This window comes from Bombus terrestris, chromosome 10 (genome assembly GCF_910591885.1).
Source record: "Bombus terrestris chromosome 10, iyBomTerr1.2, whole genome shotgun sequence".
In the NCBI taxonomy this organism is placed as follows: domain Eukaryota; kingdom Metazoa; phylum Arthropoda; class Insecta; order Hymenoptera; family Apidae; genus Bombus; species Bombus terrestris.
Window position 1 is genome coordinate 8,756,898 of NC_063278.1, and position 20,788 is coordinate 8,777,685.

Consider the following 20,788-nt stretch of genomic DNA (forward strand, 5'->3'; position numbering starts at 1 on the left):
GCGGTTCATTTTGAAACAAAGTATCATGTCAGATAGATAGATCCAAGAACGCTTCTCTGTAATCTGATAAGGATAGCTTATGGAAATCGTACATGAAAGTATGTCTAAGTTTAAGATACGTACGACGATTAAAAATTATCAGTTATGATCGTATTTTGATAAATTAATTTTACTTCAAGTGTTATACTTGAGATAATCTCTATTGCTGACTAGAATCAATATTCGATTAAAAATGTATCGCAAATGTCAAACTTTGCGATCGCGACATAATTCTATTTACGATTTTAATAAAGTTTTTCTGCGAATCAAAATCGCGTAATAACGTTCGATACTTCTTACGTGCCAGCAAAGGATCTAGACTATTAGCATCTCGAATATATAATCTACATTATATTTACACAAATGTCCACTATATCTCCTATGCTGAAATTACATATCGAGCATTACATATACCTACTACATGTCGCGTATTTCTCTGAAAAGATTTCTTTATGACGGTCCATCGGGGAAACGCGACGGAATCGATACGGAATAGTTAGAACTCGGTATTGTTTAAGCACGATCGGAGGTATAGCAATCGTTTATCAGTTGCATCTGAAACGTAGTCTATTAAGTTAATGTCTTCTGTTATCTCTGATGATTTTACAAAATTTTGAAGATAATACTACATGGCCATGATTAATACTCCGTAATGATACAGAGTAAATAAGGAAGTGATACTTTTCTTTTCTTTGACGTATCAGTGAAAGAAATGACGTTAAAAAAAAAAAAAAAATGGAAAGAAAAGGAAAGGACGAAAGCAAACGTATGACCTCATTTAAGAAATCATGAAGATATGCGCGGTAGTCCCATCAGTCTCATAGAACGTGTCTCATATTCCTAGGAGTATCAAGAATCGTTGATCTAACTTTTATAATAATCCAGATAAGAAAGTGTGACATTAGAGTGAGAAAAATGTCGCGGTTTCTGGCCATGAAGGCCTCGCGTCTCTCTCCCGGCTTTTCGTCACATTCGTCGGTCACTGTGCACCAGTCCACCTCTTACTTAGTACTGGGTACAAACTTCTCCCGCCACTGTACGACTAAGCACTGACAAACTTTCGAGTGTCTCTGAAGCTTCGCGAGTTGCGAGAATATAGGACAAAAGAGAGTGCCGCGCGAGAGAGGCGTCAAGTCGAGCGGTTTCGACAATTTCCTCGTCGCGCGTCCGCGGAGGGGAAAATATTTTTCCGCTTTAACAGCAGCCACTCTTCTCACGACTCGAGTACATTAGACGAGTTTCGACGTGGCAGAATCATGGGGTCCAGGATGGGCTCTAGAATGTAAGTAATTCATAAGGACGCGTGTTTCATGTTTATTTATGAGCATTTATTCTCCTCTTTGGTTATTCGTTGATCGTGGCCCGTTGCTTCACGTGCAACAAGCATGAGAGGCCAGCGATCGACTGGTTGTTACTCGTATGAATGATCGTGCGCGAAACGACGCTCCACGGTTTGATTTTGTATTCGATTTTTATCTTTCTTCTTTCGCTGGTGATTACAATTTTTCTCATATTTATAGACAAGTCTCTTACGTCACACTGGAACAGTCGTATCTGGAGATACGGAGAAATTTTCAGTCATGAATCGTCTAAAGATAATACGGTCGTTACACTTTGCGATTTACACTCGGAATGGATCAACATACAGCAGCACGCGCATATTTATTAACCTCGCATACGAGGACGACTCGCGACTGAAGTTTTATGTTTTCTTGTCGATTTTCTTGTTTGCGATACACCATCATATTTCTTTTGTTTGATCGACCAGAGTGTTTAATAAAGCATTTTGATAATTTCGCGGAGCAAACAGAACGAAATGGTGTCGCGCGTCCTACCGTGGTTGATAATTTCCTCAAAAAAGAAAAAAAAGAAGAAGGAAAAGAAACATCATCGCGATGATTATTGCGAACTACGATCCGCGATGACCTCTTGGAAATGATTCGTTACATCCGACGAATGTGCTATGCTAAATTAGTAATTACAGCGCGTCTTTGTTGCGTGTATTTGGCGCAAGGATAAATAGGAAAATATGTTGAGAAACTAATTCTTGCACGAGTCATACATATGCTACTTTAAACAATTTGAATAGCTCTGTATGTAATTAGTACAAAGTGCAAACAAACTATTCCCAATTTATTTATCACAAAAAGATAATAAATTCGAAGGTAAATATTAAGAAGGTATATTTATCATCGTCATTCTTCTATTCATAGAACCAATCAACATTTCATAAACACGGCTTCTGAGCAACTTGTATCTTCAAACATAATTTATTTAACGTTAACGAATATTCGAGTTTCATGTTGTCACATGCTCTTGCCATATTCTTATCACGATATCTACATGTAAGTACTTTCTTATGGTATTTTCCTTGAAATACGGTTAGTAGTAGTAGTAGCAAATCAGTGAATAAAAAAATAAGAGCGGATTGTATGTCAACTGCAAAAAGAACCTTCGCGCTAGCAATAAACTGGTACGTTTTTGGAAATCGTTTAAGGTTTTCTTTAAGCGTTAGACCAGACTCTGATCCGATGCAATATTAATCAGACTTCCACAAGGTAACCCGGCGTACTTGAGCGTTTTGTTTCATGATTTACATTTTTTTAAACGCACCGATTTTTCTTTTTTTAACGTTCGATTATCGTCGCACAACAACGTAACGGAGGCGGCTTGTATAGACCAGGGTTCGTCAACCATCCGGTCGAACACACTGAAATTGAATGGAAATTACTCGGGGCTGCCGCGACGCACAGCCTGGGCTCATTTACCTTGCCATTATGCTTCGCTGACTAATTCGCGCGGGGAATCATTAGTGTCGCGTCGAAACCGACCTTCGAAATGTTTGCAGAATTTAACTCCTATTTACGGGAACGCTTAGAAGCGGCGCGATTCTCGTAATCAATGCCAATTCACGCGGCCGATTTATGCTCTCCTTTTCTCACCTTTTTTCGAATCTTTTCGTTTCATTTATCTGGAGATCGAACAAGATGACTGGACGTGCAGCTCGGAGGATTTAAAACTCGGAGGTAGAAGCGTTAAATAGCGTTATTTGTACGAGCAAATAATTTTTTCCTTCGCGAAGCTTTTGTAACGCGTGATTTCACGAACATGAATAATTATGCGATCCCGTTTTTCCTTCGTTTGTTTTATTGAACAACCTGTAGATAAGATTTTTCTGTCAGTTGGAGATATTTAATGACGAACATAGTCCACGATAATGCATCGTATGATCGAGGAAAAAAATTGTTGACGAGTAACGAGTGAGAGATATATTTTTCAGCGAAGATTTGGCGATAACTCAGTGCGAATTTCTGGAAACGTAAACCATGGATTACCACAGGTTTTCATAATTTTCAAATGTTTGGTGTTCGTGTAAAACTGATTTCTAAAGGAAGCGAAAATTATCTTCTGTAAAAGTTTTAAAGGTCGAGATAGGTTTATTTGTCAAAGATTCATCGGAGGTTTCCTTAACGAACGACCATCATCAGGGAATATTATTTGCATTAACGAGATCACGAAAAATTTTGAAGAAACAAATTTTAAACAAATCCTAAGCAATCGTCATTCGTTGGATGAATGCAGCCTTTCTTCGACGGTCAAGATAAACGACCATTATCATAAATTTTATTTTTCTTTTATCCTCGTCGATGCCGCTTCCCCTTTCGTCTGATTTTTAACTAGGACAACTAGGTCATGGAACGTTATTTAATTTGATAAACTGCAGTAGTTCGCAAATATTTGTACAACGAACAATTATCGATCTTCTTACGCTTTCCTTTCCATTGTAATCTTTCTTCTCTTATTTGTCTTTTATTATCGTTGAAAGCTGTTGATCGAAAATATTTAATCGAAAATACTTATCGGTTAAATAATCAGTATAAGCATGACGTTATATGGAAGAAATTTCTGATAACGATATTCGATATTGTTTTGATTACGACAAAAACATTTTATCGATATTTTGACGAATCCTTAATGAGATGCGAACTTTTAATACGAGCCGATAAACCATATTTTAGTAATTCATACTTATCATTTTCCTACTAACACATTTATATAATACAATATCGTGTTTGTTAGATTTCAAATTCCTCTGAACTGGTATTACAGAAAAAGGTTCAGGACATTCTTTATGAAGTTATTTATATCTTGTTTCTTGACTATCGTGTCGTGATAAATAATTCAAATTTCCTAGTTTACATTCCCTCGAGTAAAGAAATCTCGTAACGTTATTCGCATTATGAAATATTTAATACTTTCTGCGATTCTTTATCCATTCTTCATCCTTCAGTCATGAGATTCATGGATTAATCTCAAACGCTCTGATTTGAGAATCGTCTGAACGTAATCGTATGTCGATATCGACGATGCAATCGGAATGATACATGTAGTAGATTATACCTATCCAATTGAATCATAGTAGAATCGCGCATCGAGAGAGACATGAACACTAATAACAAAATCCACTGAGAAATACGTAAATTAATTTGAAATTTGCTGCGCAATTTCCGTCTTCTGTAATTTTCATAGTCGCCAATATGACGCCGTTCATTACTGCATTCACAGCTGTTTTACGATTCTCAGGTTCGTCTCATCGGAAAAGTACACTCGATACAATTTCGTTATACCGATACGAGTTCTATCTCTCTAGGAACCAAAATTGTTAACTTTGTTTCTTAAACTTTCCAAAAATTTCAGCCTCAAGTTTCTCAAGTTTCACTTTCGCACAAATACACGCCACGTCGAACAAGTCTAGCGCTATATACGAACGAGCTCTAGTTCCCTGGAAGTGAAAGTAATCAGCCCCATTTCCCGAAAATGTTTAAATTTCCATATCAAAATCTACGCAATTAGCGTTCAATTTCGCAGAGATCAAATGATTTAGCTCGGACTTAGCTCGGAGCGCATTAGTTTGCCCTTTGCGTGGCTCATGGTCATAATTACTCCTATAATTTCGTAGCAAAAATTCAACTACCACAGGTACAATTTCGTCTAATCCGTCATTATTCCGTGTTCCGTTCATCCGGTCGGAACATGGTGGATAAAATGCGGAATCGGGCTAGACAGATCGCGAGAGAGCAGCGAAAACGAGCCACCGATATCGGTTTTCAATTTTGTTCGACGATCGGACGACGGGGAAAACCGATTTTTCCATAGACCCGTTGCATATAACGGTCGATGTAACAATAAACCGTCGCACGTTAGTTGCAACTAAGCTGTCGCATCCGCTCTAAGCCGGCGTAAACCAGTTTTATTTGATTTTTCTCCGGTTGTTTTCGATGAACTGAATAAGACAAAAATACGCACACATGGGCGAGCGAATGCGAACGCGAGCGCGTATGCTCGTTCGTTTTCTCTTATCTATCGCGTTATCTGTCGGTGTGTCGACCGCGGGAAATCGTGCGCACGGTTTTCTCCGCCCATGTGGATCTAGCGCTGCTCGACCAAGCAAAAACCCGTCACTTTTCAACGCAACGGTGGCAGCGTAAACAAAATAATAGCGCACGCGGGACGTTTAATCCGGGGATTTCCCTAGTCTGGAGCTTCGATATTTCCCGGAGCGTGTTTCCTGGAGCGAGAAAGTGACAGTTTTCGCCACGGGGCTGGCGTTTTTCTGAGGAAGCGATGATTCCATCGTTTAGAGCGTTTAGACCATTTTATGATTGTGCTTTTGGTAACTGCGATCACTTTCGTTTACATATTTCCTTAACAGGGTGACAATTAACTCTGCTGTGTTCTTTAGATCCTTTTTGACTCAATCGTGTTCCTCCCGTGTTAAAAGATTTTTTAGATAGAGATTCATGTGAAATGATCGTTGTTAATACGCATATTTGTTTGTTTCAATTCTATGATAAGATATTTTTTAAAACGTTAAAATAAAGCTTCTGGCTGGTTCTTTAATATTTAAAACGTTTCGAAGTTTAGATTTTAGCAAATTACAGGTTTCGAAAAAATTGCAACGTAATTGCCATTTAATGGTGGCCAGGAGCTCAAGGAGCGACGTAATGTCTTTCGTTAAGCACCGTGCAATTGTCAAATACGGTCGACCTTCATATACTTTACGCATACTGGCGTCGAACCGCGAAATTTTAGCAATTAACTGATAATTACTGAACCATGAGGAAGCTATATTGTTCCAATATTTTACCTAACATAATCATTCGGTGGCAATACAATTTCAGCGTTGTAAATGTCTCTTAAGCGTTGTTCGTCGCACATTAATCACAACGCACTGCAGGCTATGGAGATTTATAATTAGTTTTCTGTCCTTTTTGTCAAACGACTCCAAGCAAAGTGAATTTACACGACATTCTATTCATCTATCATTCCTTCTATTCTAACATCAGAATTTATTGCGACTAGACAAAGTTGCTCAATATTCGTTAAATCAAAGTTATACTGTCGGCTATAAATAATTAGAATATCCATTCTTTACGTTCACTGGGAAACTTTCACTTTACTTTATTTTTATTATTTTACTTTATTTTATATCATAAGACACATACGTTACAAATGAAATAACTGATTCATAATAAAATACCTAGAGAATAAAAACAGTCCAATAGTATCGCAAATAGCGTTCAATTTATACTAGATATCGATAGGTGTCCTAATACTTATGATCCTAAGTATATTCTTTCATTTCGACGATCTTTTTCGCACATTTTATCATTTCTCAAACATTTTTATCGCCAGTCTAGTGGAATCAGCAAGCCTGGGTGCAAGATCCTGCACAGTAAGTTTTCGAAATGGTCATCGGATTATTTTATGGTGTATGCGATTCACGTGAAAGCTGCGTGGTACCTGGCCAGTGGCAAAGCGAGTGACCTACCGATCGGAAAGGCTAGAACTTTAAGGACCGATTCTTCCCCTCTCCTTCTGTTTCACTTCTCCCACTGTCCTCGCGGGTGATCATTGGGAACAGAACAGAGTCGTGGGCATACGTTTACCTTCAAAGACAGTTGCTGCAGCAACAAGGCTTTCGTGGTCGCTAGACCGATGTAGTGTTCTTGGCACGCGTCAATGCGTGATTTTTTTCACTTAACGGTGTTCTCCGCGTCGTGAAGTCAACGAGTCACACGCAATCGGTGGACACGCAGACGATGGTGTAGGCGTGTTCGTGAAAGAAAACGAAAAGCAGCTGGACATTTGTTTTCACATGTGTTATATACTCTGTTTCGAGCGACGATACGTTGTGGATAGGAGCGTGAATTGGTTCTAATTGTGAGTGTAGTTTCTCTCAATCTGTTAAATAAGAAAGAGTTAATTCGTTGCTTGGACTAGCAATTTTTTGAACATAGTAATTTCTTTATATCTTTCTTGCATGTCATCATTTTACTTGGTAATAAGTTACAGTGTAATAATTCAACATAATTGAAATTCATAAAATTGCAGTCCACGGATTTTCCCAGCTATACATGATTTTTTAGTTCGTATAGCAAGAGCTCGTTTAATCAGAGTTTATTAATGATTAATTAAAATTTTGTTTGACTATATACCGTTCATATAAATGGAGTTTTACCGTGTATTATATTAAAATTTACGCTGACTAAAACCGACTTAATGGAACTTAATTTGCATTTATTAATATCTGATTCTGCGAGTATAGAATTATCTGGTTAAAGGATGATTCAGTTAGCAAGTTACAAGCATGTTATATTAAATATAGTAAAATATTGCAAATAGGTTTGGTCCAACGAATATTGATATTTTCATCGGTTCACATTAGATCTTGAAGCGCATCATATTTTCTTCGTCCACTGTTAATCCTGGGAACTTTTGTGTTCTCATAGAACAAGAATTACCAGAATGAATGGAACGATCTAAGATACGCGATCGTAATTACACGAGTACATGGAATTCGATCTGAGGTCGTTTGTCTCTTGATCGAGATAGGTTCTTGATTTAGAGTACCATCGAATGGGGGCAATTATTCTTTTCGCTCAGATGGTAGCTGGAAATTGTTCCGTGTTCGTTGAAGACTTAGGTCCAATTGCACGTCAAGTTAAGAAGAATAGCGATCAGATGAAAACGTTTAAGTTGATGATTACAATTGATAGTATAACAAGAGTGCGTTTCAAGGTAGACGATATACTCGATATTGTTCGTTTGTTCCTCTTGTTGCGTTTGTTTAGTTCCGCCTCGTTTCAGTTGATCGAATCGTGATATTGTAATTGACGAGTCGGGTTAGACTTTAATTCAGTTGACTGGGCGACCTATCCGGATCATCAGCTATTGAGCAGAAAATTTTCGTTCAGTAAAAATTTTAATTGTAAGAACCGTTCGAGATTCGAGTAAAATAGCGGTAAGAAGAATTTCATACAATTGCTATGTTTCAGATAATCTAGCATTTCTTTCGACGTGATTTTTAGCGATGTTTTTAATCTTCGTATCGAGGCTCGGTTAAATTTAATCTAAAATTAATCAAACGATAAATGTAAATTTTCAGTAAAACTGTTCCTAATTTTAACATGTATTTTCCTAATTTTAATTATGTATTTCTCGCAATAATGTGTTTTTGTTACCAGTAGTCAACAGAACTTTTTCACACAGCTCGATAAACATCCAGTCATGCATGAGTTAATAATTTCTTTAAGGCTTTTAAAAACTTCATTACGTTTTCGAGTAACTTTTTTTCCCTAACCATGCGCAACAGAACTAGTTATAAAACCAGCTGCTAATCAGCCGAGTCGTTAAAACTGGTCGGAGCGCAAAGTGAAGAAGGAAAAATTCGAGGACGTAGAAAAGATATAGCAGCCGTAGTAATGCGATACGAACCGCGCACACTGGCGTCTTTATTGAAGAATTAGGATTCTTTATGACAGGTCGTTTATATCGTTAAATATATGTTAATCCCACCGAGTGTCTGAATGAGTAGCAGGCATCGTGGAATTACGCGCGAAGGACAAATGACCTGGATCCATCTGCGATCCAATCTTTACGGTCAATTCAACAAATGTCGTTGCGTCTTCTTCTTGGATTAGGTAGGTCGTCACGCGTGCAACAATGCCGCATAATATCCCGTATCTCTGTGAGCTATCGTGTGGCGAATTTTTTGCATGACGTAAAACTCGGAACATGGAAGAACGTCACAGGCGAGCGCTATTATCCTCCTTAGTTAAAATGTTCTAGCATTTTTCCTTTTTTCAAGATCTGTGGAAATACCTCCGTCAAATATTTCGCTTTTTAAATAGGCTTACGAAACAATGATTAGTTATGTATTTTAAATTGAACGAAAAAGAATCGCACAAAGAAAATGGTAAAATTTCAGAAGGACATTTTAGTTAAGAAGGGCAAAGAGTAATTCAGGAAACGAGGAATCTTGGAACGATTAACAAATGTAAAAGATACAGTTCCAAGTTCCGCCGTTCTCTCGCTGTTCCAAATCCTCCGCGTGTGACATCACCTTGTAATAATCACAATTTATCTATCCGGGAACGCGCGATCGAAATGAAAAAAAAAAGAAAGAGAAGACCGAAGAAGAATTACATAGTAGTTGCATGTCGGCGATAAATAACAATAAATCGATGATTTATGAAGACAATGCGGAACGTGCTCATTTTCCGTGGTATGCCCAGCTTCCACGTTTATATTTATCGAAAGAGATTGAAGAGCAACGACGGATCGTTTCCTCCTTGAAACGTTAAATCGGCATCGTGCCGTTGGTTACGGGAGGATCGTCAAGGAGACGGTTTACCACGAACTGCATATAAATACAGAGTATCGAGACGTGCAATAGTTTCAGACGCGCTCTTTCGTATTAGAAAGTCAATGGTATGAAAGACCGTCGCTAAACGATGATCATACCGATGGCTCTGATGTCCGACTAGTCTATCAAGATTCCTCTTTTCTTATACAGACCATTTTATAGTCTATTTATACAATGAAATCCTTGAAAAGATTGAAATCGTTTCGAGAAAAACGAATGAGAGCGTGCAGTTCCGGTTAGAAATCGGTCAGCTAGGGTTCGAGAGCATGGCTCCATGACGCGCTGATTTTCATGTATATATGTATGGGACGATGTGAACGCCTCTGTTTGCACTGGTTTTTCCTTTGTCTCTCTTTTAGTGTCCACTCGCTTCGATTCGCGCCAGTAGAAAATCGGGATTCGCCGCGAGCAGTTGGTTGCGATCGCGCGTCGAGTTCGTGCGAACACGCGGGCAGCTCGTTTCCCTTTTATCGGGCGTTTATCGGCTGGACCTTGTGTCAACGATTACGGTTCCATCCAGCTCCGTCTTCTTTGCCAACAGTTAGTTTTACATCGACGATTTTGCTTTTACGTCGATTACGACAATCTGCAACGGCGATGATAACTCGCGGATACAAACCATCGCGTGTCTTGCACGCATCGTTCGTTTCTCCGCCGCGTTAAGACTAATCAGATGACAGACGACAGGCGTGAAAGTCCCGTTCGCGACTGGTTTCTTTGCGCCTTTTTGCCCTTTTACGTTCTTTCCCCTTGTAGACCGCTTGTAGAAGCATCTTAGCGCGATCTTGTTGCTTTTATGTAATGTTAGCGTTGAATTGCGTCGTTTCCGCGCGTTTTTTTTCGAGCAGCCGACGATCGAACAGCAATTTGATCTTCGAAGCAGTGTCAATAGAGGAGCGTTTCCCACGGATCAGACATAATTCTCGAATCTCTGTATATTTGCAGCCTTAGAGGCGACGAGGAGGACAGCATGAAGCTTTTTTCCTCGCAGAACGGTGAATCCTCGACGACCAAAGATGGGACAGGTAATCACTTGTTTTGTTAATATTATATGTATGTATTATATGTAGGTTTATATCTTAGATCTGAATCGGCAAGTATCTCCACGATATGACGCCGATTTGCATGTGCATGAAAAATTTTCCTAGCACGCGGAATTTATTTGTTGAAATATAACGCAGATAACGAAAATAAAATCGTACATTCTGCGTTCGAAGAAAAGGAAATTGAAGAGACTAGAGGAAAAGTGGTACAATACATATTTACATAATTTCTCGTAGGTGATGTATAAGTATATTATGTTACAAATGCAGTACTCCTAATAGAAAACAGATATGTGGTACGCAACATATGCCTAAATGCATACGTTATACGACGCGTTAAGAAATTAGTGGAAAAATCTGTATGCTTGTAGCCAGCAAAACAGGTTATTGTATTTTCGCATAAAGACTTTGAAATTCATGAAGAAATGAAATTCTATATAGATATAAATTGTATATATTTAGAAAAAAGATATAGTTCTTTTCTATTGATTTCTTTAATTAAAAATGTAAATATGGCAGTACTCTACATTCGAATGATTTAGTTACAATAGTGATTTTATTCTTAACACTTTCATCTCCTCGCATGTCTACCTTATTGAATAGCAAGGAATATTAAAAAATTTATTTTTGCATGTCGTAGATCGTAGATAGGTCATGGCATTATATAATTACCATGTCGATTAGTCGCGTGCCCGTTTGCAACCCACCGGCGCGATTTGCTTGACGCGTCTATTCGTCTTGATTAGACGTAACTCGAGTTAATCGTTTACTATTGTTTGTCGCCTATTGGTAGAATTACAAAGAGATCTACGCGAAGACCGTGCTTGAAAGAAAATCAGTAAGCGGTTTGTATTGTTTAGTTACGCGACTCATTAAAAACGCCGGCTAAATCAATTAGACAGTCGTTCTGGTCTAAGTTTGCGTCAACTGAATCATAACTATAACAATGTCCGTTTGGCAGACAAGAAAATAAGAGAGAGAGACAAAAAGAGTTGGTTCTAACGATGACGAATAAATCAATGGCCGTTAGACCACACCGCTGTGATTGCTTGACTAATAGCAATGAAACAAGACGCTTGATATATAATTTAAAAGGAAATTATCATGATCGCGATTACGCGTACCAGAAGAGGCGGGGGATGTAAAATCACGTTTTCTTCGTCTTTTTTCCTTTCTTATAAGCTCGTGGAAGAAATATCGCGTGTCAACGGCAGGCGCCGATTTTCACCGGAGAATCTGCTGGCTCTAAGGTTCAAGACTTTCACGATCGACTCGATTCCCTCTTTTTTCCATGCTTTTCCCTCCAAATGATAGAATTTTTAGAGACCAGACGAATCGAACGGTATCGTTTGATCGTTTGGAAAACCGTGTTTTTCGCAGAGGGAAAGAGAGGATCGGACAGGAAGCAGGAAGTGGATCGCTTCGGATACTATCAAATGATCATGTTCGCGATAATCAGCCTGCCTCTGTTCTTGTCAGCAGGATTCACGCTTGCCTACGTATTCACAGCCGGCGAAGTTAAATACAGGTACGCTACCACGTGATGCAACCAGCGATTCGAGCAGTGATTTTATTTTTTCTTTTCGTGTTTTTCATTTTTTTTTCAATCTCCGTGTAATCTATCGTGTGTATGAGCGCCTCCTTTGTTGTTCGAGCTACTCGGGGCTAGTCGCCTACAGCGAATCAGTCTCGTTCATGGCTCGTGCTCGGACGAATAAACTCTGGCGAGAAGGCTTGAATAATGCGCGCCGGTCAAGTGCAATCAACGAGGAGCACCTAATGCTCCGCGACTACATGAGTGATCGAACATTGAATTATGTAATCGATGCGACGGATAATCGATTACTTTATTAGCCATCCTGTTAACTTTTTCGCGGTAGACGAGCTTTAGACGCGTATAGCGACCACTTTTACGCAGCTAACTGTATTTTATTGAAGCAACTCACCGCGCTCTGTTAACAAATTTAACGTTATTTTAAGAGGAAATTTCTTCGAATAACGTTCTATAGACCTCTGCTGGATATTTCGAATAATTATTAATAAATTTATAAAACACAACATTGTTGAGATGGATCGTTGAATCAGATTTACTTTAATGATTATTTATGTTTTGCGTTAACGGTACAGTTACGTCTTTCGTTTTTACAATCGCTGAAAATTTTAAAGTAAAGCAGGAACGAAGATACTTCCGTGATACTTTCGTGATATTTTCATCAGATAATAAAAAATTATCGGAGGAGGTCAATTTCCCATATTAGGATTAATTATAAGATATATATATTTTACCACATTAAAGACTATCAGTTCTATCGTCGAAAACATTCCGGGATATTCATATAGAATAGAAAAATTCACTTACTCAAATAATTCCTGGAAAGATATCTCCTTCTTAACATTTCGATTTTCATTAAAAAATTCTCATTTTGATAAATGAATGATTATTCAAAAAATAGGTGTGCGGTATCAGAATGCGAGAATCCAATGAATACGAAGTTCGACGAGTCCTGGGTACCGGACTCTGTACCGAACGTGTCAGAGATGTCCAAGTGCATCCGATACGTCGTTCAGAATCACACGGGGGCGTGCACAAATCAGACTTTCACTAACGCTACCCAGAAATGCGATTCGTGGATCTACGATCCATCGGAGAACACGGTGCTCAGCGAGGTAAAACCGACCGAGCCAGCGACAGATTGCAGCTAATTACGGTTAGTTAGATGACTCACGTTTATCCTATCATTTTCTCGATACAGTGGGACCTCACTTGCGACACCAATCGATGGAAACTCACGCTCGTGGGCACGATAAATAACGTTGGCCAATTCATCGGACTGATCTTCGCTGGATATATATCGGACAAGTGAGAAACAATCATTAAAATTTGCGACTCCTGCGACTCTTGAATTTTTTATTTCACAATCTCGTTTTCGTCTTAATATTCCAAAGAAACCTTTGGTATGAAATTGAAACTAGAAATCACGCGTATCAATAGCGATTTTTTCGCATTGTCTTCAAATTTGGGAAATTTTCTAACGATAGAAAAATACGATTCGATTGGAAATTACCAAAAGAGTATATGTAGCAAAATTGATTAGAAGACCGTGGACGTTTAGGTAAATTATATTTTTACAAATATAATTAAACAAATGGGACCTAAGCAAAGAATTGTTTTACGTAATATAATACGATTACGAGTATTTTTGGATACTGTATGTATTTTTTAATGTTATATGTGTTCCATGTAATTTAGTATTTTCTAATTTCCATTAAACCTACAAAAGTCCGCAATCTATTAATTAGTCTTTATCGGTTCGAATCTCAAGTCTAGATAATGGAGTCTATTGGATTCGAACCGGACATCTAACGACGTCCGATCGAAGAAGAGGGTTGCAACACTTTAACTGAGATTCGGTCGAAATCAACAGGTCGTTAGTGTTCGCTTATCGAAATTATCCCATAAAACGTGGAAAAACGTGTGAAAGATAATTAAGATGCTTGATAACACAGAGAAATCGAACCGTGACGGATTTATACTGAGGTCTATGAAGTTTTTCTCTAGACTATTTCCTGCAATTTGAACTCGACGATCTTCTAGGTTTTTAGAGCGTTTTATGACACGTGCTAGAGTGTCCCTGGAGAACCGGAACTCCGGTAGTCAGACAGACGACTTTCGCGAGTCTGTGGTTTGTAAATCCTAATTCGAAGTCGGGGAATACTTGAGATTGTCCAAAGGGAAAATTGTATTTAAATGAAACTGTACTTTGCGCGAACTTTGAAGATCTATGACAATGATTCGAACTTGCAGGTTGTTTTTCGAGATTCACCTTTTTGAATAATCTAGGGGGCTCGTAACGAGAACCATTCTTGTCGAATTTTTTAATATTTGAGATAACAGCGTATTTTAATCGTTAGAAGAAAAATTCATAAATTGATTTTCTCTAGAAGAATAACATTTGCCAAATCTGTTTTTCACCAGAATAATTTTTGCCAAGTTACCAAGTCTATTACTTTTAGTGAGACAGTTATGTATTTTGGACTACCACAATCATTGCTTTCTTAAACGATGACTCACATATCGACATAATTCAGTTTGATAACAGCCGCGAAGAACAAAAATACTGATGTTCTAACTATTCCACTGTTTGTTATTCTGATTTCATAAAGAGAATATATTGTCCATCGTACTATTCCAGTTTGCGCAACTTCGTGATTATATCGATATAGTTCGTCTTAGTAATTGCGTGATATGATAAATATTTTATTTCAAAAATAGAAATCTATCGAACGAAAACAAAAGACGCTGAAGTATTTTCTTCTTTTTCTGAAAAAATATGAAAATTGACAAGGATAGCTTTCGATATGAACCTTCTCATTCCTCTCGTTCTTATCAAAAACCTTCTGCAGTTACATCGAGAATATAGTTCGTTGAAGTTTTTATGGGAATCATCGACAAATAGGGAAGCGCTGTCTAGTCGCCAAATCCTCAACGTCCGCTTATATTTCGTTTCGCTACTTTCAGATACGGAAGACGCACGATACTGACACTCACCACATTCCTAAGCGGAATCAGCGGCCTGATACATTCCTTCTCCGTGAATTATTGGATGTTTCTCGCGTTCGAATTTATCGACGCGACTGTCGCGGCCGGTATCTACAGCGCTGGATTTATTTTAGGTGAGTTAATAACGAGGCAAAGTAAGGGAAGATGTTGAACGTGAATAATGTTGATATAAATAACGGCCATGTTTCACATGCCACTGGCCACTCGATGCAGGAACTCTTCGATATCGAAAAACGTAACTGAAGGTAACCATTGCTGTTCTCCAGTTTACCATTGCCACGCTTATAATTTCACCAATATTTCATTTATACGTAAATACAATATCCATGCAGTGTATATATTATAATGCACGTTTCAATGTTGTCAGCTCCAACAATTCGTCAGAAAAGCCTTTCAATCACCTATCATGATTTATCAGATCAAGCGACTCTGATCTCTTACGGATCCCAGAATCAGTGCCAACAATACATCGATTGTCATTTATCGATATGGACGTTTGTAATGTTTTCCACATTGCTGGACATTTTTATTAACAAAAATATCGGTGGTTTTCTTTTGCTTCTTTAATTTAACTTTGTTCGTAGAGCAATACCAAACCTTGATCTATTAATTGATAGCTTTCATCTCAACAAAAATATAACCGATCAAAGCGGAGATTCATTGAGAACATAGTTAGATGCCTGTTCTTTTGAAGTATACTTCTGACAAATTAAACATCTGAACAACGACGAATTTGAACTCTTATGATAGCATAAGATTGTCAGAGAATGCATTCGCTGTAACCATAACCTAAATTGATAACGAATAACCGCAAGTTCACCGTATGAGCAACGTCTGATTATTTTCAGGGATGGAAATGGCAGGAGTAAACGGCAGAGTGCTAGCCAGTACGATCATCTGCTGCATGTTCGCAGTGGGTGAGATGCTACTCGGTTTGATCGCGATGTGGCTTAGATCATGGCGGATGATCCTTCGAATGGTTTACGGTCCGGCATTGCTCGCCATCTTATTGCCCGTCCTGATCCCGGAATCAGTCAGGTAATTTCCTTTGGCGAATGTTTCATTCGCATTGTTCCGACGCCTTGTTAACGATCTCGAAATGAACTCCCTTAAACGCGTTCTACGACATCCGGCTAATTAACCGGTGAACTTTTCACGTCACTGCGCCCTTGATTGGACCTCGGTACTCTCTAATTAATTAACACGGATCACGATACCGAGGGATCGTCAAGGATGTGTAGGCTGCTTTTAATCTTTGGTTCAAGCTGTAACCGTATTCTATCAAATTACTTTTCTCATCGTTCCTTTTTTTCTATCTACGCCATAGGTTATCGATAAAGCGTGTCCTATACAAAGATACACTCAATCGTTTCCCCGTTCGAAAATTACTATAGAAAAAAAAAAAAAAAAAAGAAAAACACACACAATGATGCCCATTTTCAAGGTGGTTATTGGCGAATGGAAAACACGAAAAGGTGGAAAGTATTTATCGGAGAATGGCGCGTATTAACGGACTACAAATCTCCGAGGAAGCTATTGGAGCGTTCAAAGAATTGAACATGGTGAAAACAGAAAAGGTAGGATTAATTTTCAAGGGAGTACAAAGGAAAACATTTGAGTTCGAAACGATATCTGGCATCGTATTTTTCAGACGGAACAATTGGTACAAGCCGAAAAGAAGTCACCAGCGATGCAAGTTTTAAATAGTTCGGTGATGCTCACTCGGTTGTTGGCGTGCTCGTTTTGCTGGCTGACGAACACTTTCGTCTATTATGGATTATCGTTAAACTCGGTGGCTTTCGCCGGTGACAAATACGTTAATTTCATACTAGTGGCCGTCGTCGAAATCCCGGCTTACTTTCTGACCTGGTTCCTGACCGATTACATTGGTCGTAAAGCTACGCTTTCCTCGTCTTTCTTACTCAGCGGAGTGTTCTGTCTGGCTATACAATTCGTACCGACAGGTAACCTGGATTTTCTTTGAAATTCCCTCTGCAATTTACAGCATTTAGCCTTACATCCTTTTTATATTATTTGTTTGAAAATGCTCGAGTGATGACAGATTAATTTAGAAAGGGAACGTCAAGTATCGATAGACAACGAATCCATTGCAGGTTCGCTGAGTTTTCTACGATTGATCTTGTACATGGGCGGGAAATGGTGTATTACGATGTCCTTCTCGACGATTTACATTTACACGGCGGAGCTGTTCCCTACGAACTTGAGACACTCCCTTCTTGGAATTTGCAGCATGACTGGCCGCATGGGGTCAATATTGTCACCGCAAACTCCTCTTTTGGTGAGTCTACCACCGCAAGAATGTACATCGTAGAACGATACCGATACGAACCGCTTGTTGCATGCTTGCGCTTTATTTTCGAACAATACGAGCGAAACAAAGATTCTGATTTATCGATATGTTAAGCTTGCGGATTAAGCAAGGCTTAAAGACCGGACAAAATAATTAGAAAGCGCTTTGTGGCTTTTGCGGACGCGAAATTTTACATTGTAGCTATTTCTACACAGTTGTGCATTTGTCCTTCGTTTCCGTGGATTAGTACAATTACATTAATATTATCGCTATAAGATACGCTAATAAATTTTTTTACCCGACAGTAATAGATTTAATAACGAAAGAGATAAAATTCTTGCTCGAAGTGAATTGCCATAGTAAAGTACAACTTAAGACTTGTCACTTGTCAATTTAATAATATCATTAGTAGGTATAGCATGCAAGAGGACCAATTGCCTTTTGTATAAAAGTATTCGTGTTCAAATAACAATCTATAAATCTTCGCGAAATGAATTTTTCACGGAAGAAATACACGCAATATATAGATATAATGTACTTCGTCTTCTCGCGTTTTTACGTATCTTTTTATGATACAGGCACAAATAATGCCGGAGCTGCCGTTGATTCTGTTTGGATGCATGGCATTATCCGCGGGGCTGCTGTCTTTATTCTTCCCGGAAACATTGGGAACCAAACTTCCGGACACGGTGTGGGAGGCAGAGAATATCGGTAAAGTGCAGCAGAAACAGGAACTGCAGGATTCGCCGTCTTAAGGGCGGTCGGATGCAACGCGGCGCGTTATAAATCCGGAAAAGAACAAAACGCAAGAGACAAATGGAAGAGAGTAGGGACAAAGGAAACAAAAAAAGGAAAAAGTGTGAAAATCAACGAGAGAGGGAAGAAATGAATAAAAAACGAAACTGAATTGAAAAAGAAGAGAAAGTGGTGGAAAGAAACGTGCAGCAGCAATGACTTTCAAAAGTTTTTCTCCTCCTGGTGCGAAGAATATCGGCCGTGACTATCCGATTCATGGCTCGAAAGCTCGCGAGTGAAACGTGCGTGGAAACTCCTGAAACGAAGGGAGCTTAAACGCGCGCTGTTACACAGTGCCCTCGTTTTCAATGCATTGAAATCAACAGAGTTCGCTTGTGATCAATTTGCCATAAAATTGACTGGTCGCGAAACGAGTTGACGAGTCGTTGATTATAGATGAAATAGTCAAGGGAGAAAGATAGTCTCCTGGGAGGATTGGCAACAATTTATCAGACCTAGTCGATAATTCGCCAGCTCGTTTGTTCCTTTTTCGCTTGTGCAATCGATAGATAAGGCGCGCGAGATCGTTCCACTCCCGTTCGTGCAATGTCCGTTTAATTTTTAACGTGCTTAATTATGCCTCGTTGCTGCCAGTTAAGGCTATCGTTCGACATGTTGGTGTATCTGTCGTCTAGACGTCTACATATGTACGATGAGTTTTATTAAATACACATGCATTATGCGTGCATTGTCCCATGATGCTTCTTCCATTTAGGAGAGAAAACATAAATATACTCAGGTATTTTCACAGTATTGCTGCATAATGTTCATAAACACGTATTAGTAATTACGTCAGGCTCTTTCTGTGTTTCTGAGTCAAGCATTTTAGAAATGTATGTCGGCCATTGTCGTTGTATTTTAAGGCGTGTAGAGCATCGTGCCATGATAGTGCATCGTTCAGAAGGACGAGATAATAGCGGTAATTTAATTTCATGTATAAATATATATATACACACACATATGTATATGTGTGTGTGTGTGTATATGTTTACGCGAGGATATTATTATTCTAAACGAGTATTCCGCCGGTGGATACTTACGTAGCCGTGTACAAACCATAGTAGTACAATTGTTTCATGGAAATTATATAGGAGCACACGGTGGATAGGCCACGATGCTGTTTTAGAGAATTACGAAGAGCAATTGTATTACGAACGATGCTCGTGACGGTGGGAATATTTTGTCACGTTATTTGCAATAGTTCTTATGATGCTGAATCTTTCGTGAGAGTATTATTAATTTCGTTGCCACGTAGTATTAACTGAAATATTAATGTAAATATCCTCGACTATGGTAGTTCCTCTCCAACGCGTTTTCATCAACGATAACTCATAACCTGTATATAGAATTGTTGATATCGCTAGAAGATATTTCCATCGTGTCGCGAGTAGCGGAATTTAACGACGCTTCACAGGCAATCGTATTTGTTAAGACGGAGTTAAGAATATTCGTACATAGCAACGCATCATACGTGTACCAGACATTAATGTAACAAGTAAACGTAATTCTGATGATACATAAGCATTTACGAAATCCTTTGGTTGTCGTTGATTTTACCTTTGACGTTTGCAAGAGTTCCCTTGGCATACTTTGAAACAATAGCTTAGGAAACTTCTGCTTAAATACTTAAACGTAGCACGCTGCAGTGTCTGACTGACGTTTCACTCAAATTCAAACGATTTTCAGCACCTGGTTCTTCCAATTATAAATCATGCTACATTTTGTTTGTATCTTTACAATTCTGTTTATTTGGTGATTTTAGTAAATCCTACGTATTTGAAATATACGTAGAAACTACAAGAGAGAAGATGGAAACATTAATTTTTATTGAAAATATGACGAAAAGCATCTCAAATCGTATGGTAGTTATAGTTAAAAAAGATCCAATTTCTTTCTTGTCAAAAGCAAAATAGAACGACACGATCGATAAAGCCTAATAGAAGGAGCTTAAAAACGACGAATACGTTAATCTTTGCATAATGTTTACGTTACTGAATATTCCATGTTGGCATGTGTCCCTCCACCCGGCTTTTTAAATGAAAGCACGCTGTCATTATCTGTTCTCATTTGGAGAAAATGCGGGCCAAAGTTGGCTTTTGTGAGGCATAAAAGAGTTAGATGTGACCCGGCATCCAGCGCACAATGTCAAAGGACTAATGCCGCGTAAAGCCACTACCATCGTCGTTGGGATATTTTAATATACACGGGGATTTAGATATTTCATTCTGACAAATTCTCGGTCTCCCCAACGCCGCTCAAAGGAAATTGAAGCGAGCGCCGGACTAGCCAACGGGCTGCAATAGGGCCGCGTATGCTGCACGCGATGCGGC

At 38.7% G+C, this 20,788-nt stretch overlaps 1 protein-coding gene across 4 annotated transcripts; it reads left to right on the forward strand.

Annotated features, from left to right (window-relative positions):
- The first annotated feature begins 967 nt into the window (after window positions 1–967).
- LOC100648522 (solute carrier family 22 member 21) lies at window positions 968–19,991 on the forward strand. Of its 4 annotated transcripts, none has more exons than XM_003398162.4 (11): window positions 968–1,321; window positions 10,694–10,773; window positions 12,172–12,319; window positions 13,245–13,458; window positions 13,545–13,651; window positions 15,311–15,465; window positions 16,201–16,390; window positions 16,797–16,929; window positions 17,004–17,316; window positions 17,467–17,651; window positions 18,242–19,991. In XM_003398162.4, the coding sequence occupies exons 1-11, from the start codon at window positions 1,296–1,298 to the stop codon at window positions 18,416–18,418; spliced, it is 1,728 nt and encodes a 575-aa protein (XP_003398210.1). In that variant the 5' UTR covers window positions 968–1,295; the 3' UTR covers window positions 18,419–19,991. The 4 variants fall into 4 exon arrangements, with proteins under 4 accessions (XP_003398210.1, XP_012167867.1, XP_012167866.1 ...); XM_012312477.3 differs by lacking the exon at window positions 968–1,321 and adding an exon at window positions 6,989–7,263; XM_012312476.3 differs by lacking the exon at window positions 968–1,321 and adding an exon at window positions 8,206–8,344.
- The last annotated feature ends 797 nt before the right edge of the window (window positions 19,992–20,788 follow it).